We start from the raw sequence: 21,442 nt of genomic DNA, 5'->3' as shown, positions 1-21,442 counted from the left end.
TACATTGGTCTACATAAAAGAAAAATGAAAAAATACTTCCATTAGAAATACAAATTCAAATGTAACCATAAAATCATCTGTACAGTTATATGTTCCAATTATGTCTATACGATTATACACGTTCCAATATTTAAACAAAAAGGAGTTGCAAAACACCTCCTGCTCTTCTAACTGTGATTACAAATTTCTTATTCCTGAGAAGAATCTTCTGATTTGTTATCATTGAGCAGCAGTTGTTCAGTACAGTGTATCATTCAATGTACAGTACTTCTCCTTTTTCTTTAGATGACTAAAAGTTTGTTTCGGTTACCTTTGGAAACAACCACATCTCCTTTCAGTAAATTAAGAAGAAATCCATAACTAGCATTTATGGTTTCCAGTGTGATTAAATTTATATGGCATGCTAAGCCATCAAGCATTCAGAAATGACAACTTGTTATACAATTTATTTTCTCTATAAGCCTAATGTTGTAATAGTTTGCCTCTGCGTCCTGGTTTTTCACCTTGGCGTGTTGGAGGGTATGCCCCTGATGAGTATTTTATCCGAATACAGTTCTAGGCCCCAGTCTTCTGTACTGAACTGTCTCACTCCTCCCTAGCTTTGCCCTTCAAAATCTACTTATTCCCAACCTTAAAAAGCCAGAAACCAAATAAGAAGATTCTGCAGCCTTTCCTAAGCAACTAGGAGGGGAAATGGGGGTGAAAATGTGGTAAGCAAGCAAATTCAAAGTTGTAGAGAGATGCTGAAACAAGAATTCTGATAAATCTCTAGGAGTGCCATAATTAAGGAGCAGTCACCAAGGGTCTCTCTCAAGGTAGCTAATTGCATGCGATTAATAATTAGATAACTCAGATGTGCCCCCAAGGCTATTGCAGTACACAGTCTTCAACGCTGAAAGTTTTAAATGTTGGTTTCAGCTTACTTCCCCAGTAAATAGGTCTTTGATCTTCCAACGTTATTTTTTCTCCCAGTAATTTTTGTGTTATATATTTCAAATTGTAGCAAATTCAAATATAGGTTTAATTCTTATCTAGGTGAATCACTCTCCAAGCTTCAGTACTGATTCGTGGCTGGACAAAGAAGTAAAAGATCAGCTCCTGTATGATACTCTGGTTCTTATCAATTTGGGTGCATGCGATAAACGGAAAGTATTGGAGGAAGAGAAACGGCGAGGAAAGCAGAGGCGCCTTAAGCAGTGCCCCAACCGGGAATCCAGGTGGGACCTTTTCAGTTCTTCTTCTGCTTCTTGGGATTACGCAGATAGGAATTTGTAAATCATCTGCAAAACACGTTTAAATGCAATGGATTTTAATCTTTTGGCTCTTCCATTAGCTGTATGAAAAACAAAACAAATAAGCATATATTTAATATAACTTTCAGTCCATTTAGTAGTCCTCTTTAAATCAGGATTACTCAGATGTATTAAAATAGAAATTTACAGAGCGAAATTAGCAAAGTGTTGATGAAGCCAACACATTATCCGGCAACTTAGGCTGCAACTAAAATATATGCATTGCTGCAGCTGAAAATGGAGCCGTCTGCCTAGTTTCACCCGCCGCTCCTAATGTCTGATACAACTTACCCATATCCTGGTGATGTCACAACATTGTGCATTTCTCTGCTTGTTGGCTGTTAATTTTAGATGCATCTGTATTTTAGCATCTAGTTTTTGTCTGTATAACAACGTAGCTAACCTATAAGCAAGCACACGGCACCTCACTCAAAACAACTAAGAACATTTCTCAAAGGGGAACACATAAAAATGAATCCATATATCTATTGGGGAGAGTCTACAGCTCACAGGTTTTGGCTGTGATAGGGCCAGGTTTCGTGCATATATGCCGTCTCATCACAGGAAAGCAAGACCCAGGTTTTGTAGTATTATTTTATTCACTCCTAAAATAAAGCTAAATTTGTGCAATTGTGCCACATCATTCCTGCCATCCTGATAAATTGGATGGAACATGCTGGGAAAGTGTGTGTGTGTGTGTGTGTAGGTTTGAGATGAGGTGGTAAAATATTGAGGTTTGCTTCTGATAAAAGAAATTGCATATTACCGTACAGCAGAAAGTGTTTAGTGCTGGGAAATCAACCAACAGTCCAGAGTGTGTTAGATAACAGTGTGAATATTTGTGCTGTAGGGCTCATTTACACTTGGGGCATAACTTCAGGGCTAGATCATCCTTATTGTCTCGGCTATGCAAATTTTCTAAGAAATATTAGAAGAGCCTCACAGCCTTCAGCAAAGATAGGGCGTAAAGCAAGAGGAAACTCGCTATTTCTGTAAGCATTATGTGCCCAGAACAGAACTAGTTGGTGCAGAAAAGTGTAACTTGTGAATCCTCATACCGCGACGTAAATTTTAAAAGAACAGAACTTTATTTATTTTTGAAGTGTGCCTCTTCTTTCAGCCATCATTCAAACTGAGTTTCCTCTGCAGTCTGTGTATAAGTAGTTCAAGAAAGAGTAAGCATGGATTACATACACAGAAAGTGTAAGTGAGCCCAGCGGTGGCTCCCACTCTTACAGTTTTCTAAATGCCATTAGTGTGCCTAGGTCTCCTCTCATATATGGATAGGGCTTGGACTGAACAAAAATAGAGCTGGATTGCAAGATCCCGCCAGGGTTTTGGGCAGCGTCCTGTTTCTTTTCTACCCTCCTTATCTTTTCCTGTGAAGAAAATAAGGAGCGATAAAACTGAGTTCTTATGTTGCAGAAAGACTGCAAGGATGGGCCTTTCTTCCTTCCCAGTCTGGAGAATGCAGCATTGCCTAGAAAACCACACAAAAGCCATTATTATACTAGTGTATTGGGCTGGGAAGGGAGACAGAAGGGGGCCTGCCAAAATTGCACACACACTGGTTTCCTTCAGAGCTCTTTGCACCTAGTTAATTAGCATTTTTTTAAAATAAAAAAGGGATATGAAACAATTGTGAATGGTGTATATCTCTGCACTTTGTTTAAAAGCTGTATAAACAAGCTTTGTCCTAGTGGGTTGAGTTAAACAGATATAATTTAAAAGCTGAAATGGCAACATGAACACTAAATGGAGAGGTCTCCCACTGTGGAAGTTTTGTCTGTTAACCGTTTTTCTTGGGTGATTTTATCAGGGCTGAGGAATACAAGAACTCCCAGGCCGCTTGGCTCCAGCAAGCGGAGATGTATGAGGAAAAAAATATAGGAGGCTATCGCCGAATTTACCCCAGTTCAGATTCAGACAAATACGACAAGTTTTTCCAACACAATAATTCAATCTACCAGGAAACAGTAGCTTCCAGAGCACGTGAAGAGTTTGCCAGGTAATAAATGTCATTTTTCTTTGCTTGGTCTTAAATAAAAGGGAGGTGTAGGACTTGAGGTTGCTGGGGGTTTTGGGGGGGAGGGGGGAGAAACTGCTAGGATCAGTTTTTTGTCTTATCCATGGGCCATTAGTATAGAGCTAGGTAACAATTAAATCTTTCCATTTCTTCATTTCAGGGTAGCCTTCTTTTTGTTTACTTTTTAAGGCAGGGCTTAAAACTTTGGAAAACTTTGCTGCTATCTTTTCTTCTTTTTTACTAAATGTATAGGTTGGTCAACTATTTGAAGAGTACAGCAGATGTTCTTGTCTCACAGCGCAACCTGCTAAATTGTCATCCAGCCCTGAATTTAGTAGTTCTAGTCTCTCTCCCCCCCCCCCCAATTTTCTTCATGGTAATCCCTAATGTGTTGTTGTTTTTCCTGACAAAGGCTTTTGTGTCTTGTGTTTTTATGTTTATGTAACTTCCAGGTGAAGTGCCATCCACACACATTCAGATGGTCTTGTTGCAAATTACGCAACGGACATCTGTACTCACATTGATCAAGTGCCATTGTCTCATCAGAAACTAGGAGGTTCTATAATGCCAAGAATGTCCACCACTTATCTAATGGACTAAATATTAGATAATAGATAATACCCATAAGATACGCACCAAGACAATCTTCCCCAGCCAGGTAGGAGAAGGGAAGGCAAAGTCTTCAACAGACCTTGGCTCTATCGTATCCAAGGCTCCCTCTGAGGAGCTTTTTGTATTCCTATCATGTGCCTATCTAGCAGAACATGAATTATTGGTTTAACTGCACTTTAAATATCCCGTTCTTGGTGCCACACCAAGTGATCCCCAGGAGTACTGATATTGTGGTGGATCAGGCTTCCCCAAATTCACTTGGCAGGGTAAGTGCTCCCAGTTTTTTGCTCATTAAAACCCTAGAAACCCTCTTTTTCCTCCCCACAACTCTGGAGAGGGAAGGAAGAGCACTCATATCAAGCTGAGCTCAGGAGCAGGCACAACCCATGCAAGCAACCAATAGTAGAATAAGCCATATCTTGGGGTAATGAATTCCAGGAGCGAATTGGGTGCTGTGTGAAAGTGAGCTTTCAGTGCTTTACTTGGTGCCAGTTAGCTTCATTGAGTCTCCCCGAAACCCTCTATTTTCAGTGCTTGTCTGAGAGCCATAAATTTGAAAACGGGTGTGTTAGAGGATGCCAAACTACATATACCCAAACACCGCTTGGTCCTGACCAATTAGCTCCAGAACCCTCTTGCTAAATTGGTTGTGTGGATTACCCTATTTTAAAAAGTTGTTCTGTTAATGGTGTTTTATAGAAGGTGCTTGTTTTACTGATAATTATTTTATATTACTTATGTTGCAGTTGCGATGTTCAACTGTGTTATTATTTATTGCATGTAAGCCACTTTGTGACTCATGAGGGTGAAAAGAAGCATGGAAATATAATAAAAGAGATGAAACAAACTATACCCTTCAGATGCTGACATTCCGTGTCCTCGAAGTTCCCACCACCAGATTGCGTGGCCCTGGTTGTGAAAGGAAGCATATTTTGCTTTAGAGTAGGCAACTTAGTACCCCCAATGTGTTGCTAGACTCCAGCTCCCAAAGGAAAGGAGTTTCACTGCCCTTAAAAAAAGGCAATTGAAAAAGGATAGAGTTAAGGTCAATTATTCAGTTATAGACTGTATAGACATTAGGGCTGAGCAATACCTGGTTTTCAACATTGCAATATATCACAAGCCAAACATTGTGATGTATCGCTATATCACGATGTCTGGAATAAGGATGGAAATATGTAGAGATGAACAGTAGGGCTGGGCAATATCTGGTTTTCAACATCACGATATATCACCATACAAACATTGCGATATAGCGATATATCACAATGCCTGAAATAAGGATGGAGCTATGTTGAGGCATTGACTAACTTCACAGTTTTTCACACATTGTGATTTTTGCATAGCACACACACTCATCGTGATTTGCGATATATTGCCAGGTCAAAAATTATGAAACTGATATCTTGATATGGACTTCAAACTGGTTTTGGACAATGTATTGATATAATGCCTAGCCATTTTATTGTATTCCTTATGATAAAATGCACAGTATAATGAATACAGATAGAAGGAAAGCCCTTCTTTATCTCACTTATAGGCCACCGCCAATTAAAAATGAGTGCTCCATAAGGCATAATGGCCCGATGTATTTCAATGTTTTTTTGTCTTTAGTGCCCAGTGATAAATACTGTACAAATCATGATGGTCAGACGAGCAAAACATTCCTTCGGAAACCAAAATACAGTGCAATCTTACCACTCACCCTTATGCTTCTTATAAAAAAATAAAATACCAACAGGTGTTTGAATGCGCAAACTTTTTCAAAGATCAAAGAGTTCCGGTGTAGACATTTCACAAAGACCAGTACACAGCCACAGGGTGACATGACTGCATGCACCTACCATTTTTATCTTTTGCAATATGCCTGGAAATGTTGTAGCATTATAAGTGCAGCTCCCATCCGCCCCAGCCAGCATCACAAATGGTTACGGATCATGGCAGTTGCAGTCCAGCAACACTTGGCGGTCATCACTCTAGCTGGTCCTGCTCTGCTCTTCTTTATTATTGCATCACATTCTGGCCCTATAGTTAGGCCTTGGACTCCCTTTTTACCTACCTTCCCCTGCTGATGGCTGGGACTGCTAAATTGGCCCATATTGTCTGGCCATTTACACTCTCATTGCCTCCACTTGTCTCAATTAATTTGGGGAAACACATGCCCCATGTCTTGCTATGCTGCCCTCATGCAATCGGCAACCGTTTGGGCTTGGCTTAAGAGGCAAGGCCACTCTGCCTGGCGTTGATCCCATGCACTTTCGGGGGGAATTTTTTTGGGAGGCTTCAAGGGTTTGCAAACCCAGTGTAGCAATCTTGACGGTAAGCAGCGCCTGGTAGGCAGCCTTCTCCCCGTCTTGAGTCTGTTACGAACGCTTCTCTGCAATGTCGTCAACAGGCAGCAGCTCCAAGGGCTGCGTCTCAAGAAGGAACAGAAAGCAACTCTGCTGAGAGAGAAAAAGGCCGAGCTGCAGGGAGAGTCGGGTGGAGAAAAGATAAAGCTTCCCAGGCAAAAGATGGTGAACCGATCAAGTGTGGTGCCAGTCTCTGCCCAGGTAGGACTAACACAGAAACGTATTAGCTAATGAATTATTACACACACACACACACACACACACTACTATCTCTGGAAAAGTAAATTGAAATGCCTTCTCAATTCTCTGCTTCTGTAAACTAATTTTAACGACTCCCCGCCACCAAATGCCATATTCAGACTAACTTAGATTAGTATCCTGCAGGAAATTCATCTTAAGCCAGATGGAATTCCATGGAACTTAAGCTTTGCCCTTATATAGTTCAAATGGCCCAGATGATAACCAACTTGCTTTTCATGTTGGTGGTTTTGGGGTAGCTCTTGCATTGTCACTTTTTCAACTTCTGCAGAATCTACCCTTTCCTCTCTCTCTACCTGCTGCTAAAGACCCTTCCCAGAGCTCTAGTCTCCTGTTGTAGCTTCTCCCTTGCAGGCCTCCCCTTCCATTGCATCTTTTCTGTCTGGCCAATTGGAAATTCCCTGCTAAATTTGACTTTCTATCCTTCTTCCGCTATTGTCATATTGTGTCCTGAGTAGCTTATTGCTGTGCTTCCAGTTTGTTTTATTTACTTACTATATCGCCATTCCACTTCTCCTACAAGGGGTTCCAGATGATGTTTATAAAATTCACAGGATGTTGTGCATGGAGATATATCATTTTATTCTCTCAGCTTTGTGAGGTACTTCAGGCTAGGGATAAATGGATCTCTCAGTTTTCATTTTCTCAATTTCTCAGTTTCTAAGTTATATTCAGTTTTCTACATTTCTGCATAAATTTGATTTAAAACAAAACCTCAAATGAAAATTCGTTCATTAGTGTGAACTCTGAATAAACACATGTCTATATGCAGTTTTAATTAACGTGCACGTTTTGGTAAGCAATTTCCCCTAATAGGATGCATTTTTCTGTTATTTTCATGAATAAATTCATTTTTTCGCACACTTCCCCCAAATATAATTATTTTTTGTAAATATCATTTGGTTGGAGAACTGCATTCCAAAATTCAGATAAGTTTGCATTTTGAAGAATGGCTGTGTTTCAGTTCACATTTTTTTTTTTTTTTGAAACTGAAAATTAGTAGGTTCACATTCAAATGCAAACTCTCTCCTCTAACCCTAGTTTAGAATAAGATGGGATGTTGGCTCAGTTGGTTAGAGCACAATGCTGATAATGCCAAGATTGCAGGTTTGATCCCTTTATGGGACAGCTGCATATCCCTGCCTAGATATCCTCTAGAATTCTATGGTTCTATGACTTTTCCAGAGCCAATGGTTTGCTTTCACTTTCCAATCTCTCTGCTTCTATATTTCTTTCTCTGTATTCATTGCTTCCCAAACCATCATGTGATTAAAAAAAAAGAAATATGTACTTGAGTGTCTAAACTGATGATATTTAATCCTAATAAATTCTGAACTAATTTAGAGTTTGTGGACTTGTAGGGCATACACACACACACACACACGTTTCATTTCATGCCTGAATTTGACCTTGCTTGCTCTTTATTTTTCCTCTTATTCAGCCTGAGGATTGTTCAGAGGCTGGGCCTGGGACTACCCTCCTGCTTGAACATTTTGCAGATGAGAAAGAACCCATGAAAGAAGTGACTTGTGATTCTTCGAGCACCTCTCAGCTTCAGAACCATGAGACAGACAGCAGCCCAAAGACCTCTGAAAACCGACCTGTGAGACCTTACAGTTCTGTGCCTGACCTTACCAGACAGACTGCACCCCGTATCCGAGAGCAGTATAATTCCAATCCAGAATTGAGGAATACCATTAACAGCCACCATTCTGCAACAGATGTGAACTTTATATCTGGAGTAAGTAATCAAGTTGTGTTTCTGTTGAAAAATTACTGCTGAATTGGATCTCGTGCCTCACCACACAACAAACACAGAACAGGCCTTTTGACCTGATTTTCCCTTCCAGCGGGCTTTCTCAGATTATTACTGGGCAACTTTAATATAATATATCTGAACAAAATGGCTTTTCTTTGTTGCATTTTGAAATGATGCATTTCTAGATGCTATATGTTTTGGGGGTTTTTTTACTGTTAAGTGGGTGTGTAAGCAGCTAATGAATTATTTGGTGTATTTTTATATTATTGATAATATAAAGAGAAAGAAAAACATCTCTAAAAGAGGGGCAATCCGTCTGGAAAAAACTCTTCATTCAATATGATAGGGGTCTATAGACGTCTTGTTAAGAACATAAGAAGGAGTCCTGCTGGATCCAGCCCAAAAGCTAATCTAGTCCAATATCCTATTCTTACAGTGGCTGACCAGGTGCTTTTGTGAAGCCTGCAAGAAAGACCTGAGTGCAGCAGCCAGGGTGGATTTGATTTAAATCAAATTGATTTAAATCACAATTTAAATCACTAGTCAGTAAGCCTTGATTTAAATCATTATTTTTACAGAAAGACTCATTCTTCCTGGCATAAACTTAAAACAGTCTTTACAACCAGATGAAGGTTTCATTTTTGGAATAATAAATTTTCAGAGTAGTTTTTACATTTATATAAAAAATTACTGATTTGGTTATACTATTAGAAATACATAGACCGATAATTATGAAATTACTGGGAGGTTTAATAAGCTAACTGTTTACATTTGGACAACTTTTCTGCTGTGCTTTATTGGAAGGAGAAAAACAATAATTTCCTTAACAACAATTTAAACAATTTATTTAACTCAAACAATAACATTATAGCATATGTATACATGCTTTTTAACTGATGTGGTTAAACAATATAAAAAAAACTTAGACTGAGTTTTAGCACACATGAAAACCTTAAATAAATCCTTATTTCCTTCTGAATACACTTTGGACTATAATGTATCTTAAATAGAAAACTATCTTTAGGGGGGGGAACCCTCCAAAAGCATTTTTTTAAAAAAAATCCAATTTAAAATTTAAAAATCTGATTATTATTTTTTTAATCATTGAATTTTATCCACCCTGGCAGCAACACTCTCCTCATTTCTGTCAGGGACTGGGGGCAGAGGAGGAATGGTGGACACTTCCAGGGACGGGGAGGAGGAAGTCAGTATAGATTTACAACAGGGGTTTGATGGAGGTAGCACCTCTGAGGCAGATCAAGGGGAAAACAGGGAAATCATAGAGAGCCGGAACAACACCCAGCTGACATGTTGTTATGAGAAAGCCTTCCAGACCCTACATCCCCAAGAACCCGACAAGCCTTAAAAGTAGGAGAGCAAAGAGCTCAAAGACAGAGGGCATGTTGCAGCACCCGTAGAGGGGACGAATGAGGAAATGGAAGAGATGGGGGGTGGGGGTGGAGATTCACTTGGGACAATGCCATTATCCAAGAGACTGGGTTCTATTGACTCTCTGTGTAAATATTGAAATAAAAAAGGACGGCAAGAAACTTTCCCTTGTCTTTATACTTTCCTGGGCAACCATCCGGGAGCCGCTGACATCATCCTGACAATTTATCGCAATTCCCAATGAATGCTATAAAGAGGCACACTGTGTCCAACAGTGGCTGTAGAACAGACATCCCCAAACTCGGCCCTCCAGATGTTTTGGGACTACAGTTCCCATCAGCCCTGACCACTGGGATGATGGGAGTTGTAGTCCCAAACCATCTGGAGGGTCGAGTTTGGGGATGCCTGCTGTAGAACATAGGCATCATGCCTAGTAGCTGCTGATAGCCTTGCCCTCCAGGAATATGTCAAATCCTCCCAAGTTATCTTATCGTAGAATCATAGAATTGTAGAGTTGGAAAAGACCCTGGGGATCATCTAGTTCAGTGTTTCCCAACCTTGTGCCTCCAGATGTTTTTGGCCTACAACTCCCATCATCCCTGACCACTGGTCTTGCTAGCTAGGGATGATGGGAGTTGTAGGCCAAAAACATCTGGAGGCACAAGGTTGGGAAACACTGATCTAGTTCAGCCCCCTGCAAGGCAGGAATTTGCAGCTGTTCCATATGGGAATTGAACCTGCAACCTTGGTGTTATCAGCATCACACTCTAACCAACTGAGCAATCCTGGCCAACTAGGAGTGAATTCCATAGTTTAACTTTGTGCTGTGTCAAATACTCCTTTTTTTTTTTTGTCTTTCCTGATCTAACGTTCAGCTTCTTTGGCTGGCCCCAGGCTGCTCTTGTATTCAGAGGGAGGGAGGGTTGAGAAACTACATTGGTTCCAAGCATTGGTTCCATTTTTGCTTCTGCCAGGTATTTTTATCAGTCTGGTAGCCACCAACTTGAGGGATGCAGGTGGCACTGTGGGTTAAACCACAGAGCCTAGGACTTGCCTATCAGAAGGTCGGCGGTTTGAATCCCCGCGACGGGATGAGCTCCTGTTGCTCGGTCCCTGCTCCTGCCAACCTAGCAGTTCGAAAGTACATCAAAGTGCAAGTAGATAAATAGTGCAGGAAGGTAAATGGCGTTTCCGTGTGCTGCTCTGGTTCGCCAGAAGCGGCTTAGTCATGCTGGCCACATGACCCGGAAGCTGTACGCCGGCTCCCTCGGCCAATAAAGCAAGATGAGCACCGCAACCCCAGAGTCAGCCATGACTGGACCTAATGGTCATGGGTCCCTTTACCTTTACCTAGCCACCAACAAGAAACTTGGTTACTCACTCTTAAGTGCAAAAAGTCTAGGCCAATGTGTGGCAACTGTATTATTTCCTGGGTCTCTAACAGCTGTGTTATCAGCGAGGTTGATCTGATGCTTTGGTTGTGTTTCTATGCTGCTTTCCATTCAGATGAATCCCAAAGCACCTTAGGTCTGTCAGGCATGTGCAACTGGGACTCTGTAATAGCCCTTCCTTTTTTTTTTATAAATATTTATTAAGGTTTTTTGAATATAAAACATAAATAACAAACAACATTACTTATATCATAACATAGTTTCATCACTTCTTTGGACTCCCTCACGTCTCCCGCTTCCACTTACATCGTTATAAAATCTTTTCAAGCAAATTATCATCTTGTTTACAATCTTACATCCGCTCCTTTAAATAGAATCTAGCAGTTCTCCAAAAATTTATATTTTCCTTAATCTCACTTATCGTCAAATTCAGATCTAATTCAGTGGTGGACAATTGTTTATGATCTAGCATCCTTCTTAACATTCAACCAAATTACAATATTTTTGTAAATAAATCTTAAATTTCTTCCAGTCTTCCTCAACCCTCTCTTCTCCCAGGTCTCGGATTCTGCCAGTCATCTCGGCCAGTTGCATATAGTCCATCAGCTGCATCTGCCACTCTTCCAGTGTGGGTAGATCTTGAGTTTTCCAGTTCTTAGCAATAAGTATCCTTGCTGCCGTTGTTGCATACATAAAAAATGTTCGGTCCTTCTTTGACACCTTCTGGCCGACAATACCCAGAAGGAAGGCCTCTGGTTTCTTAGTGAAGGTATACTTAAATACCTTTTTCAACTCATTATATATCATTTCCCAGAAGGCCTTCACTTTAGGGCAAGTCCACCAGAGGTGAAAGAATGTTCCTTCATTTTCTTTACATTTCCAACATTTATTATCAGACGAATGGTATATTTTGGCAAGTTTAACTGGGGTCATGTACCATCTGTATATCATTTTCATTACATTTTCCTTCAGAGCATTACATGCAGTGAAGTTCAGCCCATTGGTCCACAACCTTTCCCAGTCCTCAAACATAATGTTATGACCAATGTCCTGTGCCCACTTTATCATAGCCGATTTAACCATTTCGTCTTGTGTATTCCATTTTAACAGCAAGTTATACATTCTTGATAATACCTTAGTCTTTGGCTCTAACAATTCTGTTTCTAACTTCGATTTCTCCACCTGGAACCCTAACTTTCTGTCATTTTTAAAATCTTTAATCTGAGCGTAATGTAACCAGTCTCGCACTTTATCCTTCATTTTCTCCAAACTCTGCAATTTCCAATTGTCTCCATCTTTTTCTAATATTTCCCAATATTTTGGCCATTTGGCCTCCATATTGGGTCTTTTTCGGGCCTTAGCTTCCAGAGGAGAAAGCCACCTCGGAGTTTTGTTTTCCAATAAGTCTTTGTATTTTATCCAGACATTAAATACTGCTTTCCTGACAATATGGTTCTTAAAGGCCTTATTGATCTTAACCTTGTCATACCATAAGTATGCATGCCAACCAAAAGCATTGTTAAAACCTTCCAGATGCAATACATCAGTGTCTTCGAGAAGTAGCCAATCTTTTAGCCAGCAGAAAGCTGCGGCTTCATAGTACAGCTTTAAGTCTGGCAGGGCAAAGCCCCCTCTTTCTTTCGCATCAGTTAATATCTTAAACTTAATTCTGGGCTTTTTGCCCTGCCAGACAAAATTAGAAATATCTCTCTGCCACTTCCGGAAGCACTCCGTCTTGTCCACAATCTGCAATGTTTGAAACAAAAACAACATCTTTGGCAATACATTCATCTTAATAGCAGCAATTCGGCCTAACAAAGAAAGCTTCAATTTTGTCCAACTGTCCAAGTCTCTCTTAATTTCAGACCAACATTTTTCATAATTATGCTTAAATAGACTCAGATTTTTTGCTGTTATATTTACCCCTAGGTACTTTACTTTTTTTACCACCGTTAGTTCTGTTTCTCTCTGAAACCGTTCTGACTCTGTATCTGTCAAATTTTTTCCCAACACCTTAGTTTTCTGTTTATTTAGTTTAAATCCCGCCACCCGACCAAAATCTTGAATCAATTGTAATACTCTTTTCGTACTAGATTCTGGCTCCTGCAGTGTCAAAACTAGGTCATCTGCAAAGGCTTTAAGTTTGTATTGTTTCGCTCCGACCTGAATCCCTTCCACCAACCGGTCTGTAATAGCCCTTCCTTCTTTCCCTTGCCAGGTCCAGCCAACAGATGAGTTTGCAAAAGCGTCGTGTGGTAAGGAGAGCCCATGTACTTCCAAATATTTTCCAGCAATGGCCCTTCCTCGTGCGAAGAGTTCGACAGTGACCAAAATGCCTTGCTGCAGAAGTCCGCCTATTAAGAACTTCCGTCCATTTGAAGAACACTCCTTCCGGTTTCATATCAGAGAAAACACAGCCTCCCCAAACTCAGTCACCCCGAGGATGAGAACGTTCTATGGGAACAACAATGAAAAAGGAACCCTCTTGACCTCCGAATTCTTCAGCAAGCTGACTTTTGCACCAAAGGAAAGAAAAATCAGACTTCCCTTGCAGCAGCACTCTCATCACTTGGTCAGCCGAGCACGTGAGAGCCGTTTTCTTGGCATGCTGTCACTTTGAGCTCATTGTACCTCTATCATAAGGGGCAGCCCATCCATGGGGCTCCAGGCGAAACCATTTGCCCTCAGGCAGCAGATTTGCCCCTGCAGCCCTCCACCACCGTTGCACTGTTGCCAGTCCCTGCGCCATCATCATGGCGCCATTGCCTTCACTGCTGCCTCTGTGCCCTTACCACTGCCACTGTGTTCATAGCAGCAAGCTCAGGTGCAGCCACAGGCAGGGGCAGGGGCAGGGCTGGCAGCAGAGTGGGCACAGTTGTGGAAGCGTCGCAATTGGGGAGCTGGTGGCATTGGGGTGATTTGCCTACAGCAGCAGTGTCTCAGGCCAGCCCCGTCTGCAGAACATGCATAGATATATTCATCCAACAGAATGTGAGATGTTGTACAGAAGTGCTGGTTGTTTTAAAATGTTCAGGATTTTGATTTCTTGGGTTTGGGGTGCATCCAAGAAGTTTTGCATGGGGGGAGGGGATAGGTGCTGCTTATTCACTACTTCCAGTTCACATCTTCCAGATGTGTAGAGTGGGTCATTAATAATAATATTATAATAATTTATTATTTATACCTCACCCATCTGGCTGGGTTTCCCTAGCCACTCTGGGAAGCTCCCAACCAAATAATAAAAACACAATACACCATCAAACATTATAAACTTCCCTAAACAGGACTGCATTCAGATGTCTTTTAAAAGTAAGAGTTGCTTATTGCCTTGACATCTGATGGGAGGGCGTTCCACAGGGTGGGCGCCACTACTGAGAAGGCCCTCTGCCTGGTTCCCTGTAACTTCGCTTCTTGCAGGGAGGGAACTGCCAAGAAGGCCCTCGGAGCTGGACCGCAGTGTCCATAGTGTTATCCCCCTGGCCACATGTCAGAGAAGAGCTGGTACAAGATCTGCGTAGGTTGTGGCAGATGGGGAGGACAAACCCAAGTCTCACCGCAGCTCATTCTTTGTAATGCCAAGCTGTGGTTCATACACAGCTAGTGCATTGAGCAATCAGGTCTTGGCCGCAGGAGCTAGGGATGTGAGAGAATTCCAATGGAAACAGAAACGGAAACAGAAATTGACAGTGTTTGCTTATTTGTCCCATGTCTGGAATGGAAATCAGGCCGGCAAATCCACGGCTTTTTTCAGCCAGAACTCAGTTCCAGCACCTCTCAGGTGGGCACCATCACCATTATAAGAGAACAAGGGAGGTGATTGTGGTGAATTCCAGCACCTCTTTTTCTAGGAAAATAGCAATGGGCAAACCTGTTGGGCAATTCACTGTTGTTGCTTTCGGTCCATGAATGATACATAATTGCTTATATATTTTGCATTGATCCCTTTGCATGAATGGGGTGGAGTAACATAATGACAACACAATTTACATAATTCGTTATGTATCTTGTGTAAGTTCTATAATTTAGGATTGCCATATTTCCAACCTGGGTTGCCCAGACATTTTAAACGATTTTCAGAAATTCAGCCCGGACGCTGCTTGTGACAGATACAGGGCAGCACAGAAAATGGATGCCTTCTTACATCATTCTTCTCCCAGAAATAGAAGGAGTTCAGTAGCACTGCCATGACTCCGTTACATTGGCACTGCAATATCTGTGTAACTTTTCTCTCCACCTGCAAGTGGTGATTGAGGCTATAAGATCAATTTTGACTCTGAATCTTTGCTCTTATGGAGACTCATACTGTATTAGGTCTGCTGTCTGTGCAGATAGATACCCTCTTTTTCTTTGTAGTGATGATGAGATGGGTGGGGGTGAGTGCAGGTGATCTCTTACCTGTGACCCACAAAATGGGTGCCAGCTCTGAACAAACCTGGTAGATGATTGTGAGACAAAAGTAATAGGCAGATGCCAGGTAGGTTATGTGGTTTTGCCTGTACTTGCTGGAGAATATGCCTGATGTTGACTGAGGAAACATCCAGGTTAGGAGCCCCATTGTGCTTACACCTTCCATCTTATTTTCTTACCTGCTGTCAGATCCAGTAAAAGAAAACAAAAAAATATGGTCTGGTGATACTGCTGTGCATATTCAATCACAGCACATAAATCTTGGTTTTTGTGCTACACAGAAAGCGCCTCACTCCCAAGAGAAATCCTGAGCTGCAGGAGCGCTTCGTACAAGAAGCCAACAAAATACTACAACCCACACCTCGTCACGCAAAGGCCGATGGTTCAGCAGCACAGTTTGCAAGACCTGCTGGTGATCTCGCGGATGAACAACCAGTCCCAAAAAACCAGTGACCCAGTGTTGGAAGAGAGTTCTGTAAACAGGTAACCAGCAAGCGTGGCTGCCAAGTTTTGGTTAGCAGAAGTTTAACATTTCTGAAGGTGCTGGGGAAAACCATAACTTTTAAGGCAAGTGGCTCATTTTTTTGAACCGCCCTGAGACCTCCGGGTATAGGGCGGTATATAAATTCAATGAATGAATGAATCATCCATGCAGTCAACGCACTCCAATCATCTTCCAAGACTGTGCATATACTGTACTTGGAGTGGGTGGCGGAGGGTAGAATTCAAGCTTCTACACTAATACAAGAAAAACTGCTTTCTGATATGTAAACTATTTGCAAACTATGCACATTAGGCAAATGTATGTACACTTCTTCGTTTGTTTCTGCTTTCTTTGGAGAGAGGCAAGGATTGGGTTTTGGCCTTTAAACCTCTTCCTGAAAATTCTGCTCAGCTCTGAATTTTCGTTTCAGGGGTTTCAACAGGCCTTTGCACTTCTAAGCTTTTGCATTTTTAGGGCTCAAAACATACTGTTTTTTGAAAATGGCATTGAAGTTCTCATAAAGTTTAAATTTCTGCACCCAGGTCCAAATCTTGCACTTCATGGGCAGTATAAAGTCCATCAGAACCTTGTATAAGCCAGGGGTGTAAATGTTGAAAACTGTTACTATAGTAGCTATTTCATACAAAATGCACATAATTCATATGTGCAATTTTACAGGTAATCCAGACATTTCTGCCAGCCTGTTGCATTGCAGTAGTTTCCATATTGTCCTCCCATTTTTTTCTGAGACCTGATCTATGGTGATATTTTTGAATTAAAATACAATTCTAGTGCCATTCAATGACTGTAGGCAAAGGGCTATTGAAAGTACCCAGAGAAATCCTCCCCTTAATTTTCTGCCTTGCCCCTTTCTTTTAAAAAATAGGCCTCTCAAACTCTGCCACTTTAATATTCAATCCTGAAATGAGCCTTTATCAGTCCATTTTTGTTCTGTTGCTCATATATTGGTTTCTTTTATTTTTCTCTAGAATGAAAATAATAACAATGAGCATTTGTTTTTTTCCAACAACAACAAGAAAAAGATGGCAGCAATCTAAAGCTCCCCAAATAGACTCTTTCAGGACCATTTCAGGAAGTAACTAATTAAAATGTCCAATAAGTGGGCATTTGCAACTGTGGAGAGCCAGTGTGCTGTAGTGGTTAGGAGCGGTGGATTCGTGATCTGGTGAACCGGGTTCGACTCCCCGCTCCTCCACATGCACCTGCTGGGTGACCTTGGGCCAGTCACACTTCTCTGAAGTCTCTCAGCCTCACTCACCTCACAGAGTGTTTGTTGTGGGAGAGGAAGGGAAAGGAGAATGTTAGCCACTTGGAGACTCCTTAAGGGGAGTGAAAGGCGGGGTATCAAATCCAATTATTATTATTATTATTGTTATTATTATTATTATTATTATTATTATTATTATTTGTTATAATAGGCTGTTGGTGGTCTTTGGGGCAAAATACTTGGTGCTGTTGTCTTTATCTTCCAGTTCTGTTTCCTCAGCATAGCATTGTATTCTTCATTCCAGGGTCTGAGTGGATCTTTCACAGAAAACATGGGATAGTTCCTGGAGCCCGAAAGATGCTATTTTCTATTGAGGGGCATACGGAACCGTTTAAACTGTTCAGCTATATCCTTTCCAAGTGAATTCCTATGCAGCCAGCCTTTCCAAGAGCTTTCATGCAGCCTGTGAAGTTTGACTTGTAAAGATAAAGTGGCTCTGAGATAGTGGAAGCTCCTGACTTTCTGCTCCCTGTGGAAGTATGTGGATGGTTGTTTGCCAACTGGAAAATTCTCTTCCAAACATTTTCTTTTAAAACGAGAGCTATGTTAAGTGTCTACAGGGTTAGCATGGCTCCCAGTCACACCCTCATCTTGATCTACAGAGGTGTGTGGAGTCCTACAGAGAAGGATGGTATCTCCTGCAGTGCATTTTGCAGATTGAATCTTAAGGACTGAGCTTGAGGTGGCACATGGCGTTGTGTCTGTTTCCCTTGATGTTTTGTGGGGTTTTTTTGTAATGAGCATCTGCTTCAGAGGCTACAACTGGAAGCAGAAACACGGGAGGAAAGTAGATACCTAATTCTTCTCATTCCAGTCGTTTCCCCCAATTTAAAAAAATCTTCTTTCAGCTGATTTTGCATCTGCAAAATCCTATGTTTTCTCCTTATGGGGAAAAGGCTGCTTGGAAAGGACAGTTTTGAGTAGAAAAACAGCAGAGGGGAATAGGTCTGAGCAGTCCTTCCCCCTGCTTTCTTCTGTTCCCTATTGCAGCTCCCAAAGACGTATTATTTTTAAAAAATTAATTCATGTATTAATTAATTAATACATGTCCTGTCTAGTTTAACTCTAAATTCCTTGCATTTTCCAAAGCAGTGTTACATTAGTAAACCTAGAGAAAAGTTGCAAAGAACAGACTGTTCACCAATCTCAATAAAGGCTTAAAAATGGCAAAGATTTGCATTCAAAGGGGTTTGGCTTCCCCCATTGGAATAAAACTGAGTCCTGTACACCTCTGGGTGGTGTCTGCAACGTCTGTAGTTGTAAATTATTTGCTAGGGCTCCTGTGCTTTTCTCACAGTTTTCCTTGCTGTGGGTCGTATATCTTTGCTCCCAATTTCATTTACTTTCCTCGCTTCCCTGCTGCATAGCCATGCTCTCAGCACTGTTTGACGGGAGGAAGGGACAGTGAAGTTGCACTCAAAGTCTCCACAGGCCCCAAATGACTTGCAAGGCACAAATTGGGCTGCCATCTTCTTGGCATGAAATATGGGCCTGCTTGGAAAGAAGTGCGATGATTGCACAGCACAGACTTCGTTCTTTGGGACAAAGTCCCTGCAGTTGCATGTTTATCTTACTTTAAATGAAAGTTTATAGTCATGATTACTGGGAGGCGAGGGGCTGGGGCTTCCTGGCAGGACTGAGACTTCCTGGTAGTGGCAGAAAGTGTGATAAAACCTATTAACACCCAGAGCAGAAGAAAACATGGCAATAATGAATGTGTGCTTTTCCATGAAGTAATCAGGACATTCCACCTCTTTATCTTGTGGGCACTGCTGCCAACCATATCAAAGTCGACGGGGCACTTTGAATATACTAATGTATTTATAATATAATAATGACGGCCTATATCTACTGCACGTCAAGTGTAGCAACTGCTTCACTTACAGTGAAGCTTACAAAAATGTAAGCCAAATATCACCTGTTGAATGTGTGTATTCTCAGGAGAAAGTGACAACTATCTTTCTGTATGCAAAATGTGAGATTTCTGCATTCTGTTCACTTCCACAGCATTTGACCTCTAACCACCATCTGTATGATGATTATTATTAGCACTTGTCCTGTGCCCCATAATGCTCACTCTGTCTATCAGACCAGGCCCTACCTAATAAATAATAATAATTAATCCAGTACCAGAACGGGAACAAAATTTGCACTTTCTGCTTGATAGACATTGGTTATTCTGGTTGCAGAATTAGCCTTCTGGGCTTCTGTGGATCATACATTGGCATTTGCTTCGGCAGAATATAGTAAAATAAAGTATATCATAAATCGTATGGGTGCTCTACCAACAGCAGACAGAATAGGGGGCACTGGAATTACCAGCCTGGCAATCATAATGAGGCAGACCATATTTTCCATTAGGCCATATCTGTGCTGCTGCAAGGTCACCAAGCAATCTGTGAGGTAGCTACCCAAATGCAGAACATCCTTGTTGGATGTAGTACCCTGAAAACCTCATCTTAAAAGCAAGTTTGTACCCCCGTGTTTGCAAATAAAAAGACTTTGTCCCCTTTCTCCTCCGTTATTATTAACTAGCAAAATACCCATCATCGTGACCTTGATGGGGTGATGTGTGACTAAAAAGGTGTTCCTACAGGCAGAGCAAATCTTCCTTAGTCAAGGTCACCCACCCAATGTCAAGGGCAGAATTTGCCTCCATTGCTCTATAGATTGTTGAAAGGACTACATTCGTACCTTGGTTGTTGAGCGCTCTGGAACTCGGACGTTTTGGCTCCTGAATGATCAAAACCCAGAAGTGACTGTTCCAGTTTCTGAATGTTCTTTGGGAAGCCAAACGTCCAACAAGTTCTTTTGGAAGCTCCTGCAGCCTGTTGGAAGCCGTGATTTGGAAGTCAAATGCTTTGGAAGTTGAACGGACTTCCGGAACAGATTCAGTTCGACTTCCAAGGTTTGACTGTACTGCAACAGTTGTGACATTTTAGTTGATCCTGATAAAAGATCAGGATCTCAGGTAGGTGCCATTGCCATTGTAAGAGAACAAGGAAGGGGAAGTTCACGGTGAGTTCTGGCACCTCTTTTTCTAGAAAAATAGCACTGCTGTTCCTGCTACCTGTCTGGGATTGCAAAATGGAAGGAGGGGATTTTCAAGCAGCTGGCAAGCCACAATACGTGGGCTGCACTTGGCTCTGTGGAATCACAAGTTGTGCAACATGCTAGGGAATGTTACTTTGCATAGCAGAGATGTCCACCACTGTCATTTACTTAATCCCCAATCTCAGAGTGAAGAGGCCATATCCAAAGGTGTAGGAAATTGTGGCTCTGTCTTTTAATGCCCTCTAGTTAAGAGACTGGAATGAGTTCGACAAGAGCAGTTAGGGTAACATGTTGTATAAATGGCATATCCTCCAAGTGTCCAGGGACAGTCCTGGAATTAAAGAAGCTGTCACAGTTTCTGATTTGATCCCGGAATGTCCCGGGTTTTCCTTTTTTCCTCTCCTTAACGTCTCGGAGAACAATTAGGTGTGTGTTTCTACTGAAAATAAAATACCTGCACTAAATGAAGGAAATGATGAATCTGACATACAAAGCCCTTCCTATAATTTTGAAGGAAAATGTCACCAATCCACTTTAAATTATTTAATTGCAATGCATCAGCAGCCAGCAATTTTTAAGGAAATGTGTGGAGCGTCAATTCCTTTATTGTAAATGGAGCCTTACACTGTGTTTTCAAAAGTAAGTTGCACTATATTCAATGGAGCTTACTCCCAGGAAACCGGGTAAAGACTGGGCAGCCTTACATTGCAATCCTAAACAGTTTTATTCAGAATTAAGCCCCACTGAGTTCAATAGGATTTACTCTCTAGTATGTTTCTATTATTATTATTTTTCGACCTTTCCCCCTGACAGGGACTCAAAGCAGCTTACAGCTAAAATTCTATTTCATTCCATTTGTCTGTGAAAGCTGTTGTACACAATCCCTTCCCTTGCACATTTTTTTCTTTACAACGATCCTGTGAGGTAGGTTAGGCGGAGAGGCTGCAGTTGGTTCAGTGTGACCATGTAGATGTTTATATGACGTCTGTGCGTGCAGGAGACACAGTGCGGGAGAAGTTTCCTAATGTGGAATAGGATGTCCCTATTTTCATTGGAGAAATGCTGGAAGGTATGAAATGGTTCCCTGGCTCCATAGCATTCTAATTTTTCTGGGCCGTCTCATGACTGCAG

The 21,442-nt window shown here is 41.4% G+C and overlaps 1 protein-coding gene across 10 annotated transcripts in view; it reads left to right on the top strand.

The window, feature by feature from the left end:
* Positions 1–19,765, top strand: part of TTLL6 (tubulin tyrosine ligase like 6) — a 42,323-nt gene extending 22,558 nt beyond the window's left edge. For all 10 annotated transcript variants that reach the window (XM_083709232.1, XM_083709229.1, XM_083709231.1 and 7 more), the window contains 7 exons: positions 1,036–1,217; positions 3,112–3,300; positions 6,326–6,482; positions 7,981–8,280; positions 13,297–13,663; positions 15,767–15,968; positions 17,502–19,765. In XM_083709232.1, the coding sequence (XP_083565358.1) occupies positions 1,036–1,217; positions 3,112–3,300; positions 6,326–6,482; positions 7,981–8,280; positions 13,297–13,663; positions 15,767–15,968; positions 17,502–17,508 (1,404 nt within the window). In that variant the 3' untranslated portion in view covers positions 17,509–19,765. The remainder of the gene's footprint in view (positions 1–1,035; positions 1,218–3,111; positions 3,301–6,325; positions 6,483–7,980; positions 8,281–13,296; positions 13,664–15,766; positions 15,969–17,501) is intronic.
* The last annotated feature ends 1,677 nt before the right edge of the window (positions 19,766–21,442 follow it).

This window comes from Podarcis gaigeae (genome assembly GCF_964106915.1).
Source record: "Podarcis gaigeae genome assembly, chromosome: 13".
NCBI classification, from domain to species: domain Eukaryota; kingdom Metazoa; phylum Chordata; class Lepidosauria; order Squamata; family Lacertidae; genus Podarcis; species Podarcis gaigeae.
This window is presented reverse-complemented; position numbering and strand designations above follow the sequence as displayed.